The sequence below is a fragment of the Rhinolophus hipposideros genome (genome assembly GCF_964194185.1).
Source record: "Rhinolophus hipposideros genome assembly, chromosome: 22".
In the NCBI taxonomy this organism is placed as follows: Eukaryota; Metazoa; Chordata; class Mammalia; order Chiroptera; family Rhinolophidae; genus Rhinolophus; species Rhinolophus hipposideros.
This window is the reverse complement of record NC_138068.1, coordinates 33,976,621-34,000,125: the sequence shown is the minus strand read 5'-3', so window position 1 is coordinate 34,000,125 and position 23,505 is coordinate 33,976,621. Positions and strand designations below refer to the sequence as shown.

General features: G+C 35.2%; 1 protein-coding gene across 3 annotated transcripts in view; it reads left to right on the top strand.

Annotated features, from left to right (window-relative positions):
• TASP1 (taspase 1) overlaps positions 1–23,505 on the top strand; it is a 259,989-nt gene that overhangs the window by 5,291 nt on the left and 231,193 nt on the right. For 2 of the 3 annotated variants that reach the window (XR_013992327.1, XM_081034656.1), the window contains exons 2-4: positions 3,636–3,853; positions 6,885–6,952; positions 10,023–10,091. Coding sequence is in view for 1 of the 3 variants with exons in the window: in XM_081034656.1 (XP_080890782.1) it covers positions 3,709–3,853; positions 6,885–6,952; positions 10,023–10,091 (282 nt within the window). In the remaining 2 variants the exon portion in view is untranslated. Of the gene's footprint in view, positions 1–3,635; positions 3,854–6,884; positions 6,953–10,022; positions 10,092–15,683; positions 15,951–23,505 lie in introns of all 3 variants that reach the window. The other variant, XM_081034657.1, reaches the window with a different exon arrangement.

Below are 23,505 nucleotides of genomic sequence, written 5' to 3'. Positions count from 1 at the left end.
GTTGAGTTTTATCTCAAAGCTTAGCTGAAGCGTTAGACATTTTTTTTGTGCATGTATTGATGTAAGTATGCTTCATCAGTTTTAAATAGTGATTTGTAATGACTACAGATTTGATAAAAACATCACAGGGATATTTGGTGTTAATCTATGATCATGATTTATTTTTTACTCTTCAGTCTTAACTGTAGAGATCAAATACTGTGATTTATTTATTTATTTAAAATTTTTACCTATAGTTTGTGTGGCCCCAGAAGTTCAAGACCCAGAAAAACAAAAATGAAAAAGAGCTCTTGGGCCAGTATTGTTGATTGGCCATGTTTTTCCTTTCCTAGGTAGGTAGAGTGTTGAGAAATTTCAGAATATGGCATTTCCCCTCTTATTGAAGTTTTTAGGTAGGATTTCATAGGCTTGTCCTGTTTTGGAACTTGGACTTAGCTAGTACCTTGTATTCCCATAAATAAATACAAAATTTTAAATAAGGAACACACTCAGATTGTCCAAAATTGAAAGGTATGTGAGGTTGAACAGTGAAATTTCTATCCCATCTTTGTCCATCAGTCATCCAAACCTACTGGTGACCAGTTATTCTATTTTTGGGTATATTCTTCTAGATTTATACTTTGCACATATATTTAGCTGTATTCTTTTTTTCCTCCCCTCCTTCAAAATATGGTATTGCATATATTTTTGTACCATGCCCTTTTTATTTACCAAATTATCTTCAAGATCAGTCATATTTATATATCAAGAACATTCTCATATTCCCCTCCAGGGCCTGCTTTTATTTTTAACCCTTTCCATCAAGACATATGGTTGGTTCATGTCATTCCTATTGCAGATAATCCTTCAGTGTGCATTTGTAATTTTGTTCGATTTTGCCAAATGACCCTTGTTGAGTTGTATTAATTTATGCTGCTACTACTAATGTATGAGAAATCCTCTTTCTCTATATCCTCAAGACATGGATGTTATCTTACTTTTTGATGTTTTCCAGTCCAAGTTAAAAAATGGCATTTGAGTGTAGTTTTAGTTTGCATCTTTCTTTTGAGAGAGTTTTAGCATATTTTGATCTGTTTAAACTGTTATGTAATTTTTCTGTGAACTGGGATGTGCTCATTAGCCCTTTTTTGTCTTTTTTTAGTCATTTGTTGGAACTCTTTATTTATTAGGTAGTTCAGACCTTTAATGGGTTCTGAGTTAATAAACAAGAACTGATGTTGGAAAAAGTTGCTTGATTTCTAATTGAATTACAAACGTCCCAGTAAGCACTGTGAGTGGGAGGCCAGACTTGCCCATTGGATGGCCTGTCCGCTTGAGTTCTCTTCCTCGTCCAGCAGAATGCTGAGGCCAACATTTCTGGAGTTCATTGAGCTGACATGGTTTGCAAAATAAATATATTCCAGATAGTGTCAGAGGGATGTTAGGTTGCTCAAGAAATAGCATATTAATTCATCTTTCACATTTTTTTTTTCACACAAGCTTGAGAAGCAGTGTTTACAATCTCTCCTATATGTTACAAAGCTTATTACAGCCAATTTTATTCATTATAAAATGTAGATGTTCTAATTTTTCATTTACAAAAAATGTATCTGATGACAGAGTTTATTGAAGTTTAATAAAGGTTTTTTGGATGTGTTTTTGTTTTAATGGAGGCTTTTAATTTTCCAAAGACTGAATTTTTACTCAATATGTTTTTGTGGGAACTAGTGGACCCAAGCTCATTTCATGGCTGGGTCAGACATGATGGCCTATATAGGCTGATTACAGATGAACTGTAATCATTTAAATTCAACTGACATGGATAAATAGAAACCTATCTTACAGAAATAACCAGAGTCAAATAAAGGTAATTGAGGCAGATCCTTGTGAAGTCTTCAGAAGAAAACCTATCCTTAGAAAGACAGGCACGATCACGACACAAAAACAGAAACAGGCATTTTAATTCACTGTTTATTTAATCAGCTCTTACTCTTTTGTAATCAAAATTTTTCTTGCATTTATGAATACATGTAAACATTTTAATACAACAGCATATATATACACACACAAAACCATTTGTCTTTTAAATTAAATGTTATGTTATAAAAATTAAATAAACTCTTTTAAACCAGGAATTAAAGGCACTTAAAATACCATATTGCAGTGTTTCTCTGACCATCTCTGGTGTAAAGGACCAACTTAAAAAAAATTTTCAACCCATTGGTGACAGTTTCTTTTGTAAAAATGCAAACACAACCAAAAACAAAAAACCCAAACACAACTGAAATACGAAACTGTGAATGAAAGATAAATAATAAAAGCTAAAATTTTTGTTAAATTTAGATAAAATTGTTTCAAAAATATAATTGTTTCAAAAAAAATGAGGAAATAGAAAAATACAAAAACTGTTTATAAAAAATACAAAAACATTGTTTATTGAAAACATGCATAAAGCAATTAATATATTAATAAAATAATAATTTCTTGCAGACTGGTAACAAACACTCGTATGCAGACCACACTTTGAGTAGCACTGCTTTTTTGGATTAGGCAGCTAAGTCACTCTTTATGTTAGCATTTATATTTTATATTGGAAAAGAGAGATTCGTACCCCTCCCCATTTCTCAATTTAGAATAAGGTACAGATTTTTATGTAACAGTGTGAATCTAGGTGTTAAGTAGTTCCAACCACCTTAATCTTGGATTTTCTTTAAATCTATGTGTCGATTTTTTAATGATCCGTTTTTCCCTAATATGAAATATGAAATGTATTCTGCCATCGTTATTGTTACTAAGCTGATTGCTAGAAGATTGTGAGAAAAATTAGAAACTTTGTCATATAAGTTGCTTGTAATTTATTAAATTTTATAATTCATAATTTATCTGTTGAGAACCTCAAAAATAATGTTTTCATGACAATTAACAAGTTTTTTCACAAGTGTTAATTTCTTGGTTTAGTTGTAGAACTTTGTTAGCATTTGTGTTTTACAGCTGAGCTGTGGAACATTAAACTTTTCCTTAAGAGGTTCTTTATAGCAGCGTGAATCTATGTGTTTCGTTTCTTTAAGCAGCAATTTATAGATGGTAAAAGTTCTCACCACATACACAAAATTGTAATTATGTGAGGTGATGGAGATGTTAACTAACCTTATTGTGGTAATCATTTTGCAGTGTATACATGTATCAAGTCATTATGTTGTACACCTTAAACTTACACAATGTTATATGTCAGTTGTATCTCAATAAAGCTGAAAAAAAAAGTAAGCAATATAGGCGTTATCTCAAGGCTTGGTGATGTTGCCATCACTGCCTGTGATTCTAGAATGTCCCAGAGATTATTAGCATTTGGTTTGGAGGGAATAGAAAGTGATATTTAAGTTATATTGAGGTTTTTTTCATCATAGATAAAATGAAAGGTACAGTATTTTTGGATTCATTGTGAAGTCTTTTACAATAGTTCTTTTGTTTGTATGACTTCAAAGCAAGTACTGTCAAGTGGACAGAGAGATTTAAATTCTCACCTTGCTGTATTCTTTGTATTACCCAGTTAAATAACTTTAAAATTAGGTTTTTTGAAAGTTATTGTACTAATTTGTATAAGTTACATGTGTGTTCGTAGAAGGGAATGCATATCATCTTTGTCTGTTTTCCTTTAGGGTAATTTCTCACTGCAATTACTACTGGATGGAAGTATGCTCTTTTCCCAATAGAAGATGGTAATCTCGGAGAATGACCATGGAGAAGGGGATGAGTTCTGGAGAAGGGCTGCCTTGCAGATCATCTCAGGTTTCGGCTGTTAAAATAATAGCCAAAGAGCTGGAAACCAAGCAGTCTCATAAAGGGAAAAGAGGGGGCTTTGTGTTGGTGCATGCAGGTAAGTTCCCAGTGAATGAGTCAGAGATAAAATGTGTTTTTTTTCCTTGCCTTGAAGTACACTAAGAATTGAATTTCACCTCTGGAGGAGGCAACCTACCAGAGAGGAACCAAAGAGATTGACTTGAATGTAGTGAGAGCCTTTCCTAACTCTCCACTTGGAAGATCTTATAATATAATGACACTTCTTCCTATGTCTTCTTCACTCCAGTACCCTATTATTTACTTTTACCCTAGGTAATAGATATACTATTTAGGTAGTGTTAAAATCAGACAAAGCAATTTCTTAAACTCTGGGCTGTAGTTTTAAAAATAATGCTGCTGAAAAAATTTTATTGACCTCATTTTGACTATGGCCATCGTAGAGTATAGTTGCACAATCTTAGAGTGAGTTTGCCTTCTTAATACTGTAAATGAGGAACCTTAACACCAGAGAGATTGAGCGGCATGAGTCACATGGCCAGTTTGTGCTAGAGCCAGGTTGAGAAACCCTTAAATGGGCCCTTAAGTCCCAATCTAGTGTTCTTGGCAATATACATCAGCCTGTAATCTCTATTTCAGAGGACCTCAAGGACAGATAATGTGAAGTTCAACCCTTGGGTCCCCCATCATTGAAGGGTCTTGGGTTTCAGAGCAGTGTACCTTTGCCCAGGTTTGCTCAGGAGGCTTTTTTTTCTTTAGTCATTGTTATTTGTCTGCATTTAGAGTCTAAAGTTCATGACCTCTGTGAAGGAAGAAGAAGGATGACTGGTTCTCCTTTTAACTTTCTTCAGTCAGAGAAGAGAGGAGCAAAATTAGCTTTGATATGGGGTGAGGAGTGGAATTGTTTCTTGTTAAATAGGTGTCCTTCTTGGTTATTAACCTTTGGCTGTATTTAGACTGGACAACTTGGAAAGTCTTACAGAATCTGGTCCAGAAGAATCTAAAAAAAGGAAAAAAAAGCCAGGTTCAATTTCCTTTTCTTTCAAATGAGTTTACAAAGAAATGAGGTAAATTTATAGAAATAAACCTGGGACTAGAACTCCTGCCTTCAGCCTCCTGGGCCATTGTTCTTTCTAATACACTATGTTGAAGGTGAAACTTTCATAGTACCCAGTGAGTTATTTTACTCAGAATGAGTATTTGAAAATCGTACAAGAAAGGTCTGACATTTATAACAAGCAAGAACATAGAGCTTTTAATTAGTTGGAAAACATTGCTTTCTATACCTGTCATAGTAGTATCCATCTTTTCTCAGACACACACTTGATGGTAATGGTTCCTAGATAAAATTGCTGCTGGGGCCAGTAGTAATTGGAGGATATCTGGGTTATGGCATAATTATGTGGATTAAGAGTGACTGCCCCTTCTTAATTAAGAAAGTCAGATTGATTATGCAGAACTACGTATCTTGCACAATTAAGGGACAGAATTTCAATTTTTCATCCAGTGTAGAGATTTCAGTTTTTGTTTTTTTTTTTAGTGCTAGAAAAGAGTTGCCCAAATTTTAGTCATTTGAATAGTAGATTCTTGATTTTTCTTACATCAGTATACTACCTGTACTGTTTACCTAATGTTAAAAAACACTTTTTCATCTTAAAATTTTGAAGATGAAACTTATCTTTACTGAAATGGAATTTCAGTGTCATTTGCATGAAGAGAAAATAACTTTAGACCAGTCAAATAAAACGGTGTAATTAAATTTTACCTAGATCCTGTTGCATGTCAGTGACTTGGATCCTAAGCCTACCTCTCCTTTATTAAATAGAGGAATTAGCAAGTGTTAACCAGATATTAAAGATATCCTGGGGCCCTATTGAGACTTTTTCCCTATTCTAAAACAGAAGGATTTATATGTTAATGCTAGTAGTGCTATCAACTATACACTAAAGTTATCTCTTTGGCGATAGTGTCACAATCTTTGGGAAACACTGCGGAAAGCCTGGGGCCCTGAGATCTAAGACTTGCAGACCTGAGATCACCTTAGTAGAGAGCCATGAAGAGAGGCCTATTAAATATATTGGAGCAGGTTCTGTGAAGTCCTGAGAAACAGGATTAGAATTTGGGTGTATTATGGATTCTGTTGCTTGGGTATCTTTTCTGCTCTCTTGGATCACTTAACCATAGCTTCATGGCCAGTTCTTCCTCTGACTTGAGGAAAGGGGGGTTAAGTTTGTGCAGTCTTCAGCTTCACATGAGGAGCCATGAGGATTAGAGACACAGTTCTTAACCTTCTTTTTGTTGTACCTCTATGGTGCCTCGTGGGGAGGAGGGGTCAGAACTTTGACTAGAAGCTTAGTTATCACAGCAGTTTAAGGTCTCTTGGTTTCTTTCTTATGTAGATTATTCTCAAATCCCTCACTAAGCAAGTATTAATCCTTTTAGGGAAACAAATTTCAGAGCCTTTCTTTTGAGGAAGTTGCTGGGTTTTGATCAAAAGACGTGGACTGCCAGACTTTCTAATAGGCAGTTGTGAATATACCATCACTGAGGTTTTAGAGATACCCTGAGCTTACATTCCAGGAGGTGAGAGGATGTATAAAGGTTTGGACAGGAGTGCTGGTCTTATTGGTGGTGGTTGTGGACAGGCAGGATGTAGCATTCCTCAACTTCAAATGTTATTTAGAAACTACCTAGTTTTCTAAAGTTACTCTTTAGAATTCTAGATTCCCGAATGGCAGGTGCTTTGTAAAGATCAACAGAGAGGAACTGTCCCTGACACTGCCTCGGTTATCAACTCCAGACCAAAGAACTTCTGATTTTGGAGAGAGGTTTTTCAGGAGGAAAGGTGACCTTGGTAAATCCTCTTTGGGGATATGAGCTATTTCTAGTGTCTCTTCCAGCAAAACAGCTTTTGAAAAAGTAGATAAGGCATGGTATTAAAAAGGCTTTTATGATGGCAAAAGAAACTGTTAGATTTTTAAAACTCCATATAGTTGAGACAATAGTTTCATTGTCACTAGGAAAGCATCAGTTTGTATGAACCATTTATATAAGCAAGGACTCTGATATTTTAATGAATACTAACAATTGGTTGGTTTGTTCCACTACAGGTGCCGGTTATCATTCTGAATCCAAAGCCAAGGAATATAAACATGTATGCAAACGAGCTTGTCAGAAGGTATGAAGGGAATGTGTATGATAGAAATATTTCAGTTTTGACCGTAAAGCAGCTTTACCGTGAATTTCAAAATTTTAAGGTTTGATTTATTAGATAATCTTTGGTTTGGACCATAATATATATATGTATATATATTTTAAAGATTTTTTTATTGGGGAAGGGGAACAGGACTTTATTGGGGAACAGTGTGTACTTCCAGGCCTTTTTTCCAAGTCAAGTTGTTGTCCTTTCAGTCTTAGTTGTGGAGGGCGCAGCTCAGCTCCAGGTCCAGTTGCCGTTTCTAATTGCAGAGGGCAGCCCATCATCCCTTGCGGGACTCGAGCAATCGAACTGGCAACCTTGTGGTTGAGAGCCCGCGCTCCAACCAACTGAGCCAGCCGGGAGGCTTCTCAGCTCAAGGTGCCCTGTTCAATCTTAGGTGCAGGGGGCGGAGCCCACCATCCCTTTCGGTTCTCGAGAAGTTGAACCAGCAACCCTGTGGTTGAGAGCCCACTGGCCCATATGGGAATCAAACTGGCAGCCTTTGGAGTTAGAAGCACGGAGCTCTAACCGCCTGAACCACTGGGCCGGCCCCAAAATATTTTTGCTCATATTTGTCAGGTCTTTTTTTTATTTTGTTTTGTGTTTTTTTTTATTCTCCAAATCATGCTTTGATCTTTCCCTTCCTTTCCCAGATTAAAGTCTGTGTTTTTGGAATTATTGTCAAATAATCAAGTATGTTTTAATTTTTGCAAAGACTTTGAGCTGTATAGGAGGAGTAGGGAAACAGCTCAGAAGCAGCCAGTGTGTCTATGAAGGGAAGAAAAAAGTACTAACTAATGAAAGTGAATTTCTTTTTAGGGAGCTTATCCCGTATATTTTCCTTCTGTTTATCATCACAAAGTTTGTATCATAGAGATACATTTGTCATTGCTGAGTTAGCTTTGTCCTTGTACTTAGTTGTGCTTTTCTTTCTCTTTGGTTTTTGAGGTTTTGCTTAATTGTTGAATATTTAATGTAGAGCCAGGAATGGACTCAGAAGAAATATTGTTTGTTTTTATTTTGATCCTGACTATGTGCTCTTGTAGGCAAACCTTCCATTACTTTTTATGCAAATAGAATGTTAATAGGATATTGTGCATCAAGTGAATATCAGTTTTCCAACGCTTGATTTATATTTACATACCAATTTAAAGAAAGATTATACTTTATTAGAGATCTAAGCTTTTTTCTTATGAATGAAATCCCATAAATAAATAATATTTTGTTATAGGGATTTTATTGTTTTTTTTTTAAATTTAAAATAAAGCTAAAAAGTTCTCTAAGCTATTTTATATTTTTTATCTTATTTTTCAAAGTATGAAATTTTTCATTATCTGAAAAGAAATAAGTTGTACTTATGTAGAACTAAGGTAGTCCTAGAAACCTAATACATTTGGAGTATATAATCAGCTTCCTCAATTTATACAATGAATGAACTTCTTAAAAGTTTAATACAGTTCTCAGTTTTTCAGCTTTCTCTTTGTTGATTAAATTGGAGCTTTAATAGTTCATTAGAAATCAATCTTCCTTCTCTTTCTTTTCTGTATTAATTTATACCCATGAAACAAAGTGATTTCATAGACCTTTACTCTCTGTAGTTATGCTACCAAGGAATATGATTTGTTTATCTCACTATAAAATACATGATAGTATCAAAAATGCTTTTGTCAAATGTATATTTCCATCTCAGGATTGTGAAATGCCTCTGTGACTGGAAGTCACTGTGTTTTATAGTTAGGATTAGGATGAGTACTCACAGTGGCAAGAGAAATGATTAGCTTAGTCTGAGCTTCAGTTATCTATATAAAAAATGAATTGTCAGCATATTTAAACCAAACGGAATTCATATAATTTCTATGGCTATTTGAATTGTCCTGTGATGAATGAAGCCCCTTTTCTTACTAACGTCCTTGCACTTTGCATTTAGTGGCTATATATTTTTTCATTGTCTTAATTCAAATAATAAGTGAGCTACGAGGTGTGATCAAACAATATGGTGAATGTTTAAATTTTAAAAAATTATTGTAGTAAAAGATGTATTGCCATTAATCCCCCTCAAAATATTCCCCCTCGTTTCAAACATACATTGTTCTTGCCACTTTCTGAAGCAGTTTTGGAAGTCCTCTTTCGTGAGTGTCTTTTATTTTATTTTATTGGGGAATATTGGGGAACAGTGTGCTTCTCCAGGGCCCATCAGTTCCAAGTTGTTGTCCTTCAATGTAGTTGTAGAAGGCGGAGCTCATTGGCCCATGTGGGAATCGAACCGGCAGCCCTGTTGTTCAGCTCTAACCAACTGAGCCATCCAGCTGTCCCTTTCATGAGTGTCTTTAGTTGAGCTGTCATTGCTGCCTTGATGTCCTGAATCATTTTGACTTTGGGGAAGAGCCAGAAGTCGCTTGGTGCCAGATCTGGTGAATAAGGTAGATGAGGACACACTGTAATGTTTTTATTTGACAGAAATTGCTGTATACCAGAAACAATGTGTGACATGGATTGTTGTCATGATGATTTACGGCACACTTTAAAACACACCTTCTCTTGACGGTAGCTCATTCCCGACTGACTGCACCAAACAAGTTGAAATTTGTCACACACTGTTTCTAAGGTTCGATATGCCGCTTCTGTATTGAAGATCCCTGCCTCTCCGTTGGATGGCACCTGGCAGCAGCAGTCACCGTATTTTGTGATCACAATGGAAAGGCTCTGTGTCACACATGGTTTCTGGCACAGCAATTTCTGTCAAATAAAAACATTGTGATGTGTCCTCATCCACCTTCTTGACCAAATCTGGCACCATGCAACTTCTGGCTCTTCCCCACAGTTAAAATGACTGTGAAAGGTAAACATTTTGAATCAATTCATAAATTATACTGAATATAAATACGTGCTTATTTTAAATCTAAGTAGAATATATCTTGAAGTATGGAATTGAACTAGTGATCAATTTTTATTAACTCTGTATAGAGTTTTTTAAGTGTTTGGAAAGTTTCTGGGTATGTTTGAGAAGTTGTGGTTTTACAATGGATAATCTTTCCCCTTGGTTTCATAGGCAATTGAAAAGCTACAGTCTGGTGCTCTTGCAACAGATGCAGTGACTGCAGCTCTGGTGGAACTTGAGGTATTTCTTTTCTCTATGTTTTACTTAAAATATTTGTGAATTTATGTTTGTTATTCTTAAATGACTTGAAATTGTTGAATTAGTCAACCATCAATTACATGACCAGTGTTTCCCGACAATGTTAACAAAGTTGTGAGACGCCTGTGCTATTATTATTAGGTTGTTTTCACTGAGGACTTTTCTGACTAATATAAAAAAGTTGGTTAAATTCCTTTTCCCCTGGTTTTGTGAGATTCATGTATATAAAAGTTGCTGGTGATTGGATACTTAAATATTCTCCATATTTTCAGTAGAAAAATTCCTGAAGTTAACTCCCCCCAAAAGTAATATATATTCAGAAAACAAAAAATTTCAACTGTTTGGAAGTGTCTAATATGGGAGAAGTTTCCTCACCAACCAAACAGCTCAATATATATCCTGAAGCTATGCTCTGTGAAGTGTGATTTTAGGTTCGTCTCCAGTTAACTGCAGACATTGAGGAATTCAGTGGGGAGGTTCTCAAGTTGGGTGGAATTCTCTGTATACCAGAGTGAGGGTCTCTCGGTTCTCTTAATATGAAACCTTGAGGATGAGTATATCCAGGGGATATTGAAGCCTTCAGAAGACCGACTTCTGCTGCTCAAACTTAGAGAAGCTAGATTTGTGTAATCAGAGGATTATAATGAACACATAATTTTTGGGTTGAGAAGACTACTAGGGCAATCAAATAAGACAGGAAAGTAAAAGAGATGAGTTTGAGGAAGGAGGTGCTAGAATAGATCTTCCCAAGTTGAGTGGATTGTGCCTCTTGTGTTTAGGCTCTCATACTCTGTTTCCCCGAAAATAAGACCTACCCTCTAATGCGTCTTTTGGAGCAAAAATTAATATAAGACCTGGTCTTATTTTACTATAATATAAGACTGGGTGTGATAAGATATGATATGATATATGATAATATACCGGGTCATATTAATTTTTGCTCCAAAAGACGCATTAGAGCTGATTGTCCGTGTAGGTCTTATTTTCAGGGAGACACGTTATTAGGGCACCTATCCTGTCATGCCAGTCCTTGTTTTCCCTGTGAAAATTGCCCAGGAGTTTACCGAAAGTCCTAGCCATGTTTTCTGAATAGTCTCTTGCTTAATTGTGGAGCTGCACTTTTGATTATGCTTAGTAGATTTTAACTCTCTGTTAACACTTTCAGCTTGGTCCTAGTGTAGTCATGAAGGTGAACATTGGTGGACACCAGTTCTATTATAGTTTGGTCCCGGAAGCATCCGATTTGGGGATATGTGGTCCCCTCCTATTGTGAGTGATACTTCTAAGTTTAGTATATGTGCTACTGAAGCGAGTACTAGTGATACTTCTCATACCAATTCTACCAGTCATTAGCCATGTGTCTCTGGGCACATCACAGCCTCTCCTTGATTCAGTTTTCCCATTTATAACATGGGATAATAATTCCTACTTTGTTAAGTTGTGAAGATTAGTTGAGTTACCATGGCGATCACTTAGAACAGTGTGTGGCACATAGTAAACACCTCATAACTCTTAGCAATTATTACTATTATGAGGTACTTTGCACATGATATACTTGAGATGAATATTTATGGTAACTGTTAATGGCAAGTTTAATAATATCAAAGAAAGGTTAATTATTTATTGTGGGTAAAAGAAGAAAAGTAGTGCAAGAAAGATTGATCTATGCTTACCACCAAATCTTACCTTTTCTCAAAACACATACACAAGGGAAGTTTCATCTAACTTAATTCAGTTTTTAATTGCAAATTACTCTCCTTTATGCAGAAGATGGTGTCCTGAGATTATCAGTGCACGGAATCACTGTGGGTCTGGGGAAAGAAGGCTAATGAATAGCTGGGGGATATATTATAATGGCAACTATGAATTCAAAATTGAATAAAGTTTTCCTTTTTTCTTCACATTTTAGAATAACTTTAATTTTCTTAAGTCATACTTATGTTGAATATTTAATTACGTTTTTCTCAAGTGATGTATCAATCCTACTTTTAGAAAAAGTTGACTTATTTATAAATAGTATAAACTTAAATATTATTTAAAATACATTTTGGAATAATGTGTTTCACATGAATAAGTGAGCTTTATAATTTTGGATGATGACCTGTGTTTTTTAGGAGTGTGGATATGAAGGGTTTTTTTCCCTAAACAAACATGTTCTGTTATTTTTGATTGTTATATGGATAATGGTAGCATAGAATACTGGCCTGAATGAGGTTAGCATACTTTGCCCCCTTTAATTATTAAATTTGGAGGAAGAATTTCAGTGAATTATCTTTCAAAATTCATTTTTATGTGGAATCTTTGATTGAAATATGTTCGTAGTTTTTATGAAGGCTAAGGCTACACTAACTGGAAGAATTTTCCTGAATCTTAAGAATTAAGTTGGCAGTCATGCTTATATTGCCCGCTGCAGTTTCAGTCACCTTGTATAATTTTGATTCGTCACTCGAGATCTTTAAATGGAGTTCATTTGAAGAGGTATTGTCATAGTTTGGGTTAATGGGAAGATACATGAAAGTCAGAGTCTAATATTTTCCGTACTTTGAGAAATATAAACAAAAATATTAAGTCCTTTTAGTCTACTGAAAAGTCTCAGAGAGAGTCTGATTTATACTGTTATGTTTGAGAGTAACTACATATCTTTAATATTGATCAATCTATTCAGTAGAGTCCTAAGTCAGTCTGTGAGTCTTGTACTAATTATTGAATAGATATGGATAATCATCATAGTTTTTCTTTTTGACTTTGTGATGTACTTGACTAAAACAAAAGTGTATTTTTAAAACTTGCCTCTTTTGTTATTACTTAGGCAGATAACGAAAATCGATTTGAATTCCTTGAACACTTTACAAACTGTGAATTGAAATGACTGAAATGGTTTAATGGTCCTTATTGGTTATAAGGAGTATCTGGCCTTGTATTTTGGAAAAATATAAAACTTTACACTTATCCAAATAGTGAAAAGTACACTGATCTGAACTTGATACCATAGAGAAGGAAAAGACAAGGTGAAAGGAAAGAGCCTTTGTAATATATATGCTATATAATAAAAAGTGATGTGTTAGGTGGCCTAGGTACTTGTACAGGCCACCTAGACACATCATTGTTGAGCTTTTCTTGGAAACAGATTACCTTGTGTGCTTTCGTTTATCTTGTCTACCAGTACAGACAAGTGATGTTTTCCTAAGACTACCACTTTTGGGTAACTGAGTGGGTGTTTCCTTCATTTAAATAATGGAGGCGGGGACAAGAGCTTAAGTTCCTCTCTATTAAAAGGACTAGCTTCTCCCTTCAGGGTTTTGGGAGGGAAGGTGGCCAGTTCCGTAGGAAAGGTGTTCTGTAGAGTGGAAATGAAAATGATGTGACACCAAAGTATATTTTGTTTACCTTCAAAATGTGGGGAAAGAAATGGAAAGGTCAGGTTATAGATCATGTTTTAATAATTTACTGTTAAATTGATTTGGTCCCGTTGTTTCATTTAGCTATTTATAGCTTTTTTGAGATTATCCTTATAACTGATGGGTAAGTGACTTCTATCCATTGAATAGTGCAATTCACAGCACAGAAGATAAATATTGTGAAACAATTTGATCTTCACATCTAGGGCTATGCATTTGGAGGACAGTTGTTTTCATGTCTGGTTTTGAAATAGTTTTGTTTCAGGTAGTGACTGTATTTTAAATTCTAGACCATAAATTTGCACATTCACATGGTATACCATTCACATGGTATAGCTTCTGATGTGAATTTCTTCTTTGGGGAAATTGGATGTAGCCCTGGGTGAGTTGTGATTCCGCTGCTAAAGCAGAAAGTGTTTTAGAGATTCTGATAGAAAATGAACTCACACTCATAAAATACCTACTGAAGCTTCCTTTGCACATCAATCTTTTTCTACAAAAGTACTAAGGCCTGGTGAAAGAGTTCTAATGAGGAGTAATATATGAAATATGAATTACCAACTTTTCAGGGGTTACTTGTAGTCTTTTGTGAGACACTGATGAATCTGGCTGAGATTTTGAATATATTGATATAGCCTTTGAGATATTTTGGTTAATTCATTTTGAACACTGGTTATTTTGGTGGGTAGAATACTTTGCATTAAAAATAGTGATAGGTATAGCTTTTACGTTTCATATAGTGAAAGGCAAATTGCACAGGTTCCTTTGTTAAAAATGTTTTGTTGAATTTATGTTATTCTAAGTGAACCCTGCTGCTCTTTTGTTGACTTGACTCACCCTTTAAGGCTCCCTATGCTGGGGAAATGGTACTTCATGGTTGAAACTAGTTTATTGTCCAAGGTCCTTTATTTAAAGAACAAATGCTACTGGGCACAAGTTTTTATATCTGTCTGCTCAAAACAGTCCATTGTCTTTGGGTCTCTATACAATCCAATATAATGCTTGTTTATAAACTCTAGGAAAATCCTTTAAGGAGTAACTTATTGTCCAGGTGGCTGATAGTTTGGGGTACGAGAGAAAAAAGTAGGTATTTGCATTATTGTTGATAGTATTGTTGCACATTTATCTGTGTCTCTGCATCCTCTTATACCCAGAGCCAGCAGCTGCATGCATTTGTATAAAGCAAGAATCGCCAGAATGTTATCGCTGTTGAGTAGTCGTTTGTTGGTGGACCACAAGCCTCTGCAGCTGCAGGATGAAGCCATACCCCCTTCCTTTGGCTATATGCTTCTGGCTGGAATTGTCTGTGTGCCTTAGAGGGAGAGAGAGAGAGCACCTACGGCCTGTTAGTTTTTGGAATGCTTAGTGGTCGTGGAGACGATGTGGCTTGCTGCTGGCATATGGCATATCTAGGTTGGAAGGAAGCATTGGAAGGGTTGATAATAACCCCCTTTCTCTCACCAAACCTGTTAGCAAGTGCGTTTGTGGGTTACTTTGTGAATAGATGCTTAACCACATCCTGCTCCCTACTCCCACTTCAGTTTTTAGTTCCCCAGTTTTTAGTTTTTATTGCAAAAAAGTAGGGGCATCTTCTTTAGAGTCATTTCTGTTTATTTGGGAGGTTAAGAAATTAAGTAAGCATCTCTATTTTCTGCATATTTTTTTTCTTTTGCAGAACTCATCTTTTCATAAGCAGAGGGAAGCTGAGTGTTTCAGTAGTTTCTTGTTTTCTCCCCTCCTTCCCTTTCCCATAGGGATGGACACATTGGAAAGAGTGCTCGATGCATTTAGCTCACATACACTCACATATACAGCCCATTAGCTATAATGTGACTGATGAGTCTGATTAGACCTACTACCTTTGAAAGTCTCATTTTTCTCTTCTATTGATAATATCTTTTATTCTCTGTAATGTTTGTATGTATGTGAAGCAAGGAGTTTTACCTTTTTTCCTTTGTAGTATTTAAAATGTTTTCATTGCATGAAGTATGAGTTTTGACTTTAGATACTCTGTTTACTTTTTTTTTCCAATTTGGTATCATTGATTGTTTTAGTCAGAGACCCTATTTTACCTGTCTGTTTAGCAGTATTTCCAGTGGTGCTTCAGTATTTCTGTGTATTCCAGCTGTTTATAGAGTCTTTATGTTTCTCTGCATTTTTTGTTTTATTTTTTGAGGTGTATACACACAGTTACACTTCATGGAGTTGCATCCAGCCAAGTATCCATGTTCTTCTTGTGAAGAGGCAGAGAAAATCACCTCTCCCAAGAATTTCCACCTTCTGACCAAGGGAAATGTGTCCTGAAGAGCTGTACGCAGATGGGAGGCAACTTGTTTGCTTGTTCTGCTGCTAGAGCATTGATTTAATTAGAAGACAGGCTGTGGGTGGCCATGTGCAGACAAAGACGCACCAGACAGAGCCCAGTTAGCCTGGGACAGTAAAAGTAAGTTACGCTTTTTTTAAAACACTTTTTTGAGTACTGATGCTGGTTCTTGCCTTTAGTACTAAGGGGCAACTTGTAACTTACTGTTTGTGTTTACACATTAGGTACATCTGTTATTTTTCTGAGACCCTAGAAATTAATCGCACAAAGTATCTCCTTAGCAGAAAAGCAGTGATTTTTTTTTTTCCTTTCAATTTTTTTAGGCTAAAAACAAACCGAATCAATTATCACATTCTAGACTAGTTTTACATTGCATCAGAACTGCTTATTAGTTTTCGACCAGGTCAAAAACTTTAAGTACAGAGCTTGTTACATTTTACTTTGTACTGGTGATAACATGAAAAAATTTTCACCCTTTTCTAGCCATTTCTTGATGAGCTGTGTGGACCTTTTCAGATATATTCATCTTGGCTGAATCTGTTAGAAGATATGGTCCAAGATCATACTTAGCAGTTCCTGAGGAGCCTGTGGCTTTATATGTGAGCCCTTATTTTGCTCAGGGAGTTGTTACACTCTGAGAATACATTATGTTTTGGAATTCAGTTTTGAACTACTTAAGCTACATTTTGTAGTGTGGTGGACTTGGTGGTAATCCTGGGTTTTGGCTCTGTGGAAGCAATTTAGACTTTTGGATTGAGTGTGAAACGTCATCTTGTCCTACATTAATAGAGTTATTAGATTCATTGGCCCTTGGATTTATAATGTTGTGACTGTTGAATCATATTTTGTGTGTGTGTGTGTTGTGTGTGTGTGTGTGTGTGTGTGTTTGGATCTGTATCATTTGGGGCATTGATTTTATAATCTAACATCTACTTTTGTTTTGTTTTGTTTTATTTTTTGCTTTTGGTAATGAGGGAACTAGGCTAAGAAGAGTTTTCTGTGTTCAGCAAAATTACAGGCTGATATTATAAAGGGCAATCTGAAAGACTCATTTTGATTTTAAGTTTTTATTCATCTCTCAAACCCAGGCCTCTGTACAGAATTTGGAAGGGAATGAGGAAGAAATTTAAGTTACATAATTTTTAGGAATCCCATCGAGATTATGTGCTAGATCCTGCCCCAAAGCAGAACAAAATAGTGCTTATTATTATTTTTTTCATTCATTTTCTCTTTCTGTCATCTAATTTTTATGTGGGTAGCAGGCTTTATCTAAGTGTTAGAATAATGAAGGATGACATCGCACTATAACAGAGCAAACAGCTTAAAATTGAATCGTAGATATTCCAGTTGACCGAAGTTCTTTGCCCATTCCCACTGCTAAGGAGTTTTTACTGGCAGTCAGTCTCACTCAACGTCCAGCCTCCTGCATGGTGTATACCCATTTACTGACACAGTCATGACATGCATATACCATAACACAGGGCGCCAACACGGTAACACTTATTAGGCTTCTCAGAATATTCAGAGTGAAGAGCTTATGTTTTCCTCTTTTGGCGTATGTGCAGATGTTAACATTTTCTAGAGAGTTGGACATCTTAAAAAAAAACACATAGCTGTAAGTTACTATTTATAAGTTAGTAGTACCCCCCCCCCCCCAATTCTAACCATGTCCTCACCTCACATTTGCTAGAAGGATGGTTTAAGTTATTATAATTCCATGGTCTGTTAGGATTTTTTTGAGTGATATTTTTGTATTATTGTCAGCATGGTTAAAAGATGTAATTATTTAGGTTGAAGGGATGTATAGGTGGTTGCCAAATTTGGCTTTACTAGAGAAACAGCTACATTTGTCTTTTCTATTGTAGCTCATGTGGAAAGGACAGTTTCAGGTACCGTGTGTGCTAACCTCTTCCTGGACATCGCAAAGAATCCAACTAAAATAAAGTTTAAACTATTTCAGATGTGCAAGTCTATTGAAGCCAATATTTTAGAGATTTGTGTGATATTTGACAAGTAATTCTTTGTACTGAAATTCTGTGGCTTTCAATTAAAAAAAAAACAACATGAAAATAAACTGCTGTGATGTCATTTTTCTGCTTAATTATATGTTTATTTGCAAATTAGTCAGATTAATAATAGAAAGGACGTAAGGACAGATGTGAAGTACTTTTTTAAAATTTTTAAATAATAAAATTTGAGAAAAATGTTCCATCTTTTGACAGATTAGTGTATGTCAAATCATGAAAATGCTATAATAAACAAATACCAACATTTGTTACATTTATTCTGACATTTCCAGAAGAACTTGGATGCTTTAAGAAGATCACAAAGTCTTAGTGCCTAATACATATACTGTTGTGTGTGAGAGGTTTTTTGTTAACATACAACATGTTTTCTTTTGTGTAATTGAACAGTTAAAAAATGAACTGTCACAGATACTAAAACTAGGTATTCAACATACTGTATTTGATTCAAGTGTTCACAAAGTGTGATGCAAACAAATGTTCTCTCAACTTACTTCCAGGATAGTTAAAATATTACTTTAACACATGTTTAAAGTAGAGCACTGTAACGATTTGGCTAGATATAATTCTGGACTGTCTAAGTTGAGTAATTTCCTTAGGCATTCCAACTTTGATCAACCACAGCAAGAACTTTTAGCATGTCTGTAAAGCAGCCAGTGCATCTGTAAATATGTCCTGAGGTAGAGAGAAAAGGGAGAATGCCAAAAAAAGAAAGCATACTTTCTATCATTAAGACGCAGTTACAGAATGAAAATGGAAAGTTTTTTGTTTCCCTAGAGGAACTCTTTTTAGATAATTGAGCCTCTGATGTCTAAGTATACCCTGTGGTCCTGTATTAATGAATGAAAGATACTTCATTTGGGCCTAGTAGAAATGTTACAGGCTAACTCTGCTGAAAATTATTGGTTCAAGTCCATTAATTCTTAAACTTTTTATTCTTCAGTAATATATTAATTGCTAAAAACCTAAACATAAACAATAGTACCGTGTTTCCCTGAAAATAAAACCTAGCCGGACAATCAGCTCTAGTGCATCTTTTGGAGCAAAAAAAATATGAGACCGGGTCTTATATTATATTTACATTATGTTGTATTATATTATATTGCATTATATCATATCATACCTGGTCTTATAAGACTGGGTCTTATATTAATTTTTGCTCCAAAAGACGCATTAGAAGTTGATTGTCCGGCTAGGTCTTAATTTTTGGGGAAATGCGGAATGTATTTCAGTAAAACATGTCTTAAATGTTGATAATTGGCTAGTACTTGGGTGAAAATATGCTTTCATGACTCAGTTTTAGAGAACGACTCTAAGAACAGGCAGCACCATTATTTTCCTTTTGTTTTCAACAGATGGATAACAATAGGTTTTCTGGTTTTTATTTTCAGTCACCTGAAAATGATTCTGTAAACAAGCATTAACTAAGAATATTAATAATGGTAAATTGTCCTCTGCTATGTGGGAGCTGCATGTTTCCTGTACTTTTGGACACAGCATGCTCATATCACATGAACATAACTTTCCCTGGAAATTTTTTAAGGTGTGGTTAACTACTGCTTATAAACTGGATATTTAAATTGGATGATCTGTCTAGCTTCTTTCTGACCTTGTTTTCTGTAGTCCCATGATAACAGATACCGTGCCCTTCAGTTAGCTCCAGTTGTGAAAATTCTGCTTTTTAAGTCAGTATTGTACCAAACATTAGAGGAATCCATAATCTTGTGATTTTCATGTTGCAGATCTCTATTATTGTCCACATTCTCCAACTAGCGAACCATGAGAAACAGAACTAAACAGTTAAATGAAATTTAATAGTAAAAAAAACAAAATTATAGTTTCACTTTCTTTTCATTGAGTATTTTTTCAGAACTAGACAAAGGGCAGAATAATTGGTTAATTTTCACCCATTAAGCCCCTCTCCTGTATCTTAAAAGAGGTGAAAAGCAATGACGAATGGGCACGTTGGGGGGAAGATGGATGGGCAAGACCTGGATAAGCTAATTGTGATGTTGTTCATAGGCAGGATACTAGTTTACTCAAAATTTTTTCTTCTTGTAAATATCCATCTGGATGTCATAATTTCTTTAAAATTTAATACTTGTTTAATTTCATGTGCCTGTTGCCTTGATCTTGAAATCACTAATATTCACACTGAGAACATAAGAGCCAACTGTTAGAAAAACTGTATGGGATCTAGTATCTAATTTATAGATAGATTCTCATTATCCTTTAATTATTTTACCTGATTATTCCTTTGTCAGTTTTTTACATATTATTTGAACATTTATATTCCCCCTCCTATGTAACTATGTAAGTTTTGTATGTGGGGTATTTTTTATTTATTTGATTTGATTTGATTTATTTTGCTTCAAACTACTAGCTCCAAAGAGAATACCATTTTTTCTCTTAACATCTTGATAATTGCAGTTCATTATGTAAAGTTCTCTATACTAATGGTGATCAAGGTATTTCTTGAGAAAAATACTGTGAAATTTCATCATTATCCTGTGGATTCTGGATAAGAAGTTCATCGGACTCATTTTGGAGAGGCAAAAAAAAGCGTTATAAATTCTAATGGTCATAATCAGAAGATATATGGCATGTGTGACTACTAACCTCTTAGTAAAGGTGTATTGACACATAGACTACAGCGCAGTTTAAATGGCTTCTGTATTTATCAATGTATTTCTTCTTTAAGCAGCAAGAGGTAAGAATATTCAATATTTTAAATATTCAGCTAAGCATGAGTAACATCATGATTTGTTAGGACTGGCAGTTGTGTCAAATTAAATCTGTATTATGTGGAAAACTGAAGACTTTCCAAAGCTCAGATTTTGCATTGGAGAAGCTTGAGACCTTATTAACCTTTACAAAGAGACATAGGCCAGAGGTTACTGAAGAGTCAGTTTACAGATGTGTGCTGATTGGCCTATAGACAAGATCTTAAAAATTGGAATTTCTTGCCAATGTTTAAAAATCAGGAGACTCAAAAAAGTCAGGATTTCTAATTCCTTTTGAAAAAAATGAGAACTGGCCTCATGGAGCATACCATCTTGCAGGGCTGCAGTCTGCCAGGGCAGAGTGACAGCTGCCCCTTTTGAGTATAAGAGACTAAGACTATATTTCAGTTCAAAGTACAGCTGAAAATAAGGCTTGGATAAAGATGCCAATTTTTGTCTTGTTGGAAGGGCTGAGAAAGTGAATTAATGGTTTAATTGACATTAATTTAATGTCCTAGAGGTTGCAAATTATTGCAATGGGTTTCTACCAAAAGTAAGAGTAAAACTGGAATGAGTTCTGATTTAATTTTTACAAATTGAAACTGGACTTCAGTATTAACTAATTATTTTAAAAATGAACTTCAAACTGAAGACTTGACAGAAAATTTCCCATTAAAGCAATTTGAACCAGAATCAAAGTGTATCTATCAGTCCAGAGAGTTTTGATCTGGAGCTAAAGCAGATGAAAATACTCTGTGACCCAACTAAGACTGAACCAAATCGTTCCTTTATTTACTTTTAGTCCCATGAGAAAAATATTACTTTTAGTGTTTGTAGTGAAGAACATACCGGAAATGACTATAAGTACAAGCATATTGCACTCATTTCCAAATTTTGTCTTGCTAACCTCCTAAAGGACATTTAGCTTCCAATATCATTTATTTTGATTCCACTACTTCTTAATGAAAAACATACTAAGAAAAAAACATTGATTTGCACATAATATTTGTGGCTGCATCTGTGATGATTACTGGGAAAGCTTTGTATGTCCTTTTACCAGTGATTCTCTCACATTTTATTAATGTTTTCCCAGTTCATCTAACTTTTCTCCAGTAAAAGTTGAATCTTGGCTCTCAGTGTGGTTACCTTTTGTAGCATCTCATGGCTTGGCTCTCGTACTCTCCACCTCTTCTATGCTGTTGCTGATATATGCCTTTACCAGTCTTCTCAAAAATGGGGTTTGCGGACAAAGTGAAGTTAAACAGCTTACGGAGTTCGTTCAGGTCAGAGTTTCTCAAGGTGAGGGCCATGGCCCACATGGATCAGAATCACTTGAGGTAGCTAGCTTGTTCAAAGAAAATGGAGATTCCCTGTGTTTAGCTCATATGACCTAAATCACAATCTTTGGGGATGAGAGTCTAGAAATTTTCATTTTTGATTCTTTTTAATAAACTTTTTATTTTTAGATAATTGCAGATTCACGTGCAATTGTAAGAAATAATACAGAGAGATCCCTTGGATTTTTTTACCCCACGATGCTAGCAGTTTTTTTTAAAATCTGCAGTTAATTTTTTATTTTCAAAATTTCACATTATAGTTTCAAAACTTTGAGTGTAGTACACATATAGAAAATATACACATTTATTGAAAAGGGACAGCTTCTTGAATTTTTCAGAGTGAATTTAGCCATGTGTAGGAACTAGACCCCAGATCAGGAATCAGAACACTTGCAGCCCTCTAAAAGACTCCTCATGCCCCTTTCTAGTCACTCTGGGGTAAAGCCTGTTCTGAAATGGAATCTTGCTGAGGGGAATCTCTTATGTCTGCCTTGTTATTTGTTAATTGAGGTGAAATTCATAGAACACAAAAATAATAATTTCAAAGTAAATAATTCAGTGTCATTTAAACATTCATAATGTTTTACCTCCACTTTTTCTGTCTTGTCCCAAAACATTTTCATCGTTCCAAAGGGAATCCTGTATCCATTAAGCAGTTCTCCCATTTTCTCCCTTTGAAATCCCTGATAACCACCAATCTGCTTTCTGTCTCTTTGGATGTAACTATTCTGGAGATTTCATGTAAATGAAATCATACAATATGTGACCTTTTGTGTCTGGCTTCTTTCAGTTAGCATGATGTTTTCAAGGTTCATCTACACTGTAGCATGTATCAGTAGTTACACCTTTTTGTGGACTATTATTCAATATCATTCATCGGATATACCACAATTTGTTCATCTGTTCATCCATTGATGGACATTTGAGTTTCCACTTTTTTGCTATTATGAATAGTGCTGCTGTGAACATTCATATACAAGTATTTGTTTCAGTACAAATTGCGGGCTCATATGCTAATTATGTGTTTTAACTTTTTGTGAAACATCCAAGCTTTCCACAGCAGCTGAACCATTTTACATTACCAGCAGCAATGTACAAGCGCTACAATTTCTCCACATTCTTGCCAACACTTGTTATTTTTTGTTTTCGTGATTATAGCCATCCTCATGGGTGTGAATGGTATCTCATTGTGGTTATGATTTTCATTTTTCTAATGACTAATGATGTTAAATGTCTTTTCATGTGCTTGTTGACCATTTGTATATCTTTTTCAGAGATATGTCTATTGAAATCTAAGTCCTTCACCCATTTTTTAATTGGGTTGTTTCTAGGTTGTTAATGAAAGTTGTAGGAGTTCTTCATATATTCTGGATACTATACAGTATTACTATTGTGTTTCTCTGTATTTCTAAAATTATGCCAAAATAAACATTTAAAAGGAAAAATAAACTGTAACTACCCCTGTGGTCTTCTTGTCTCCCCCTTATAGCTCTTTGACCGGGCCCAGTACTCTCTATCTCCTATCCTGTTTCATTTTTCTCCAGCATATGCCATTAGACAGCATATACTGTCTAATATGCCATCTAATTTA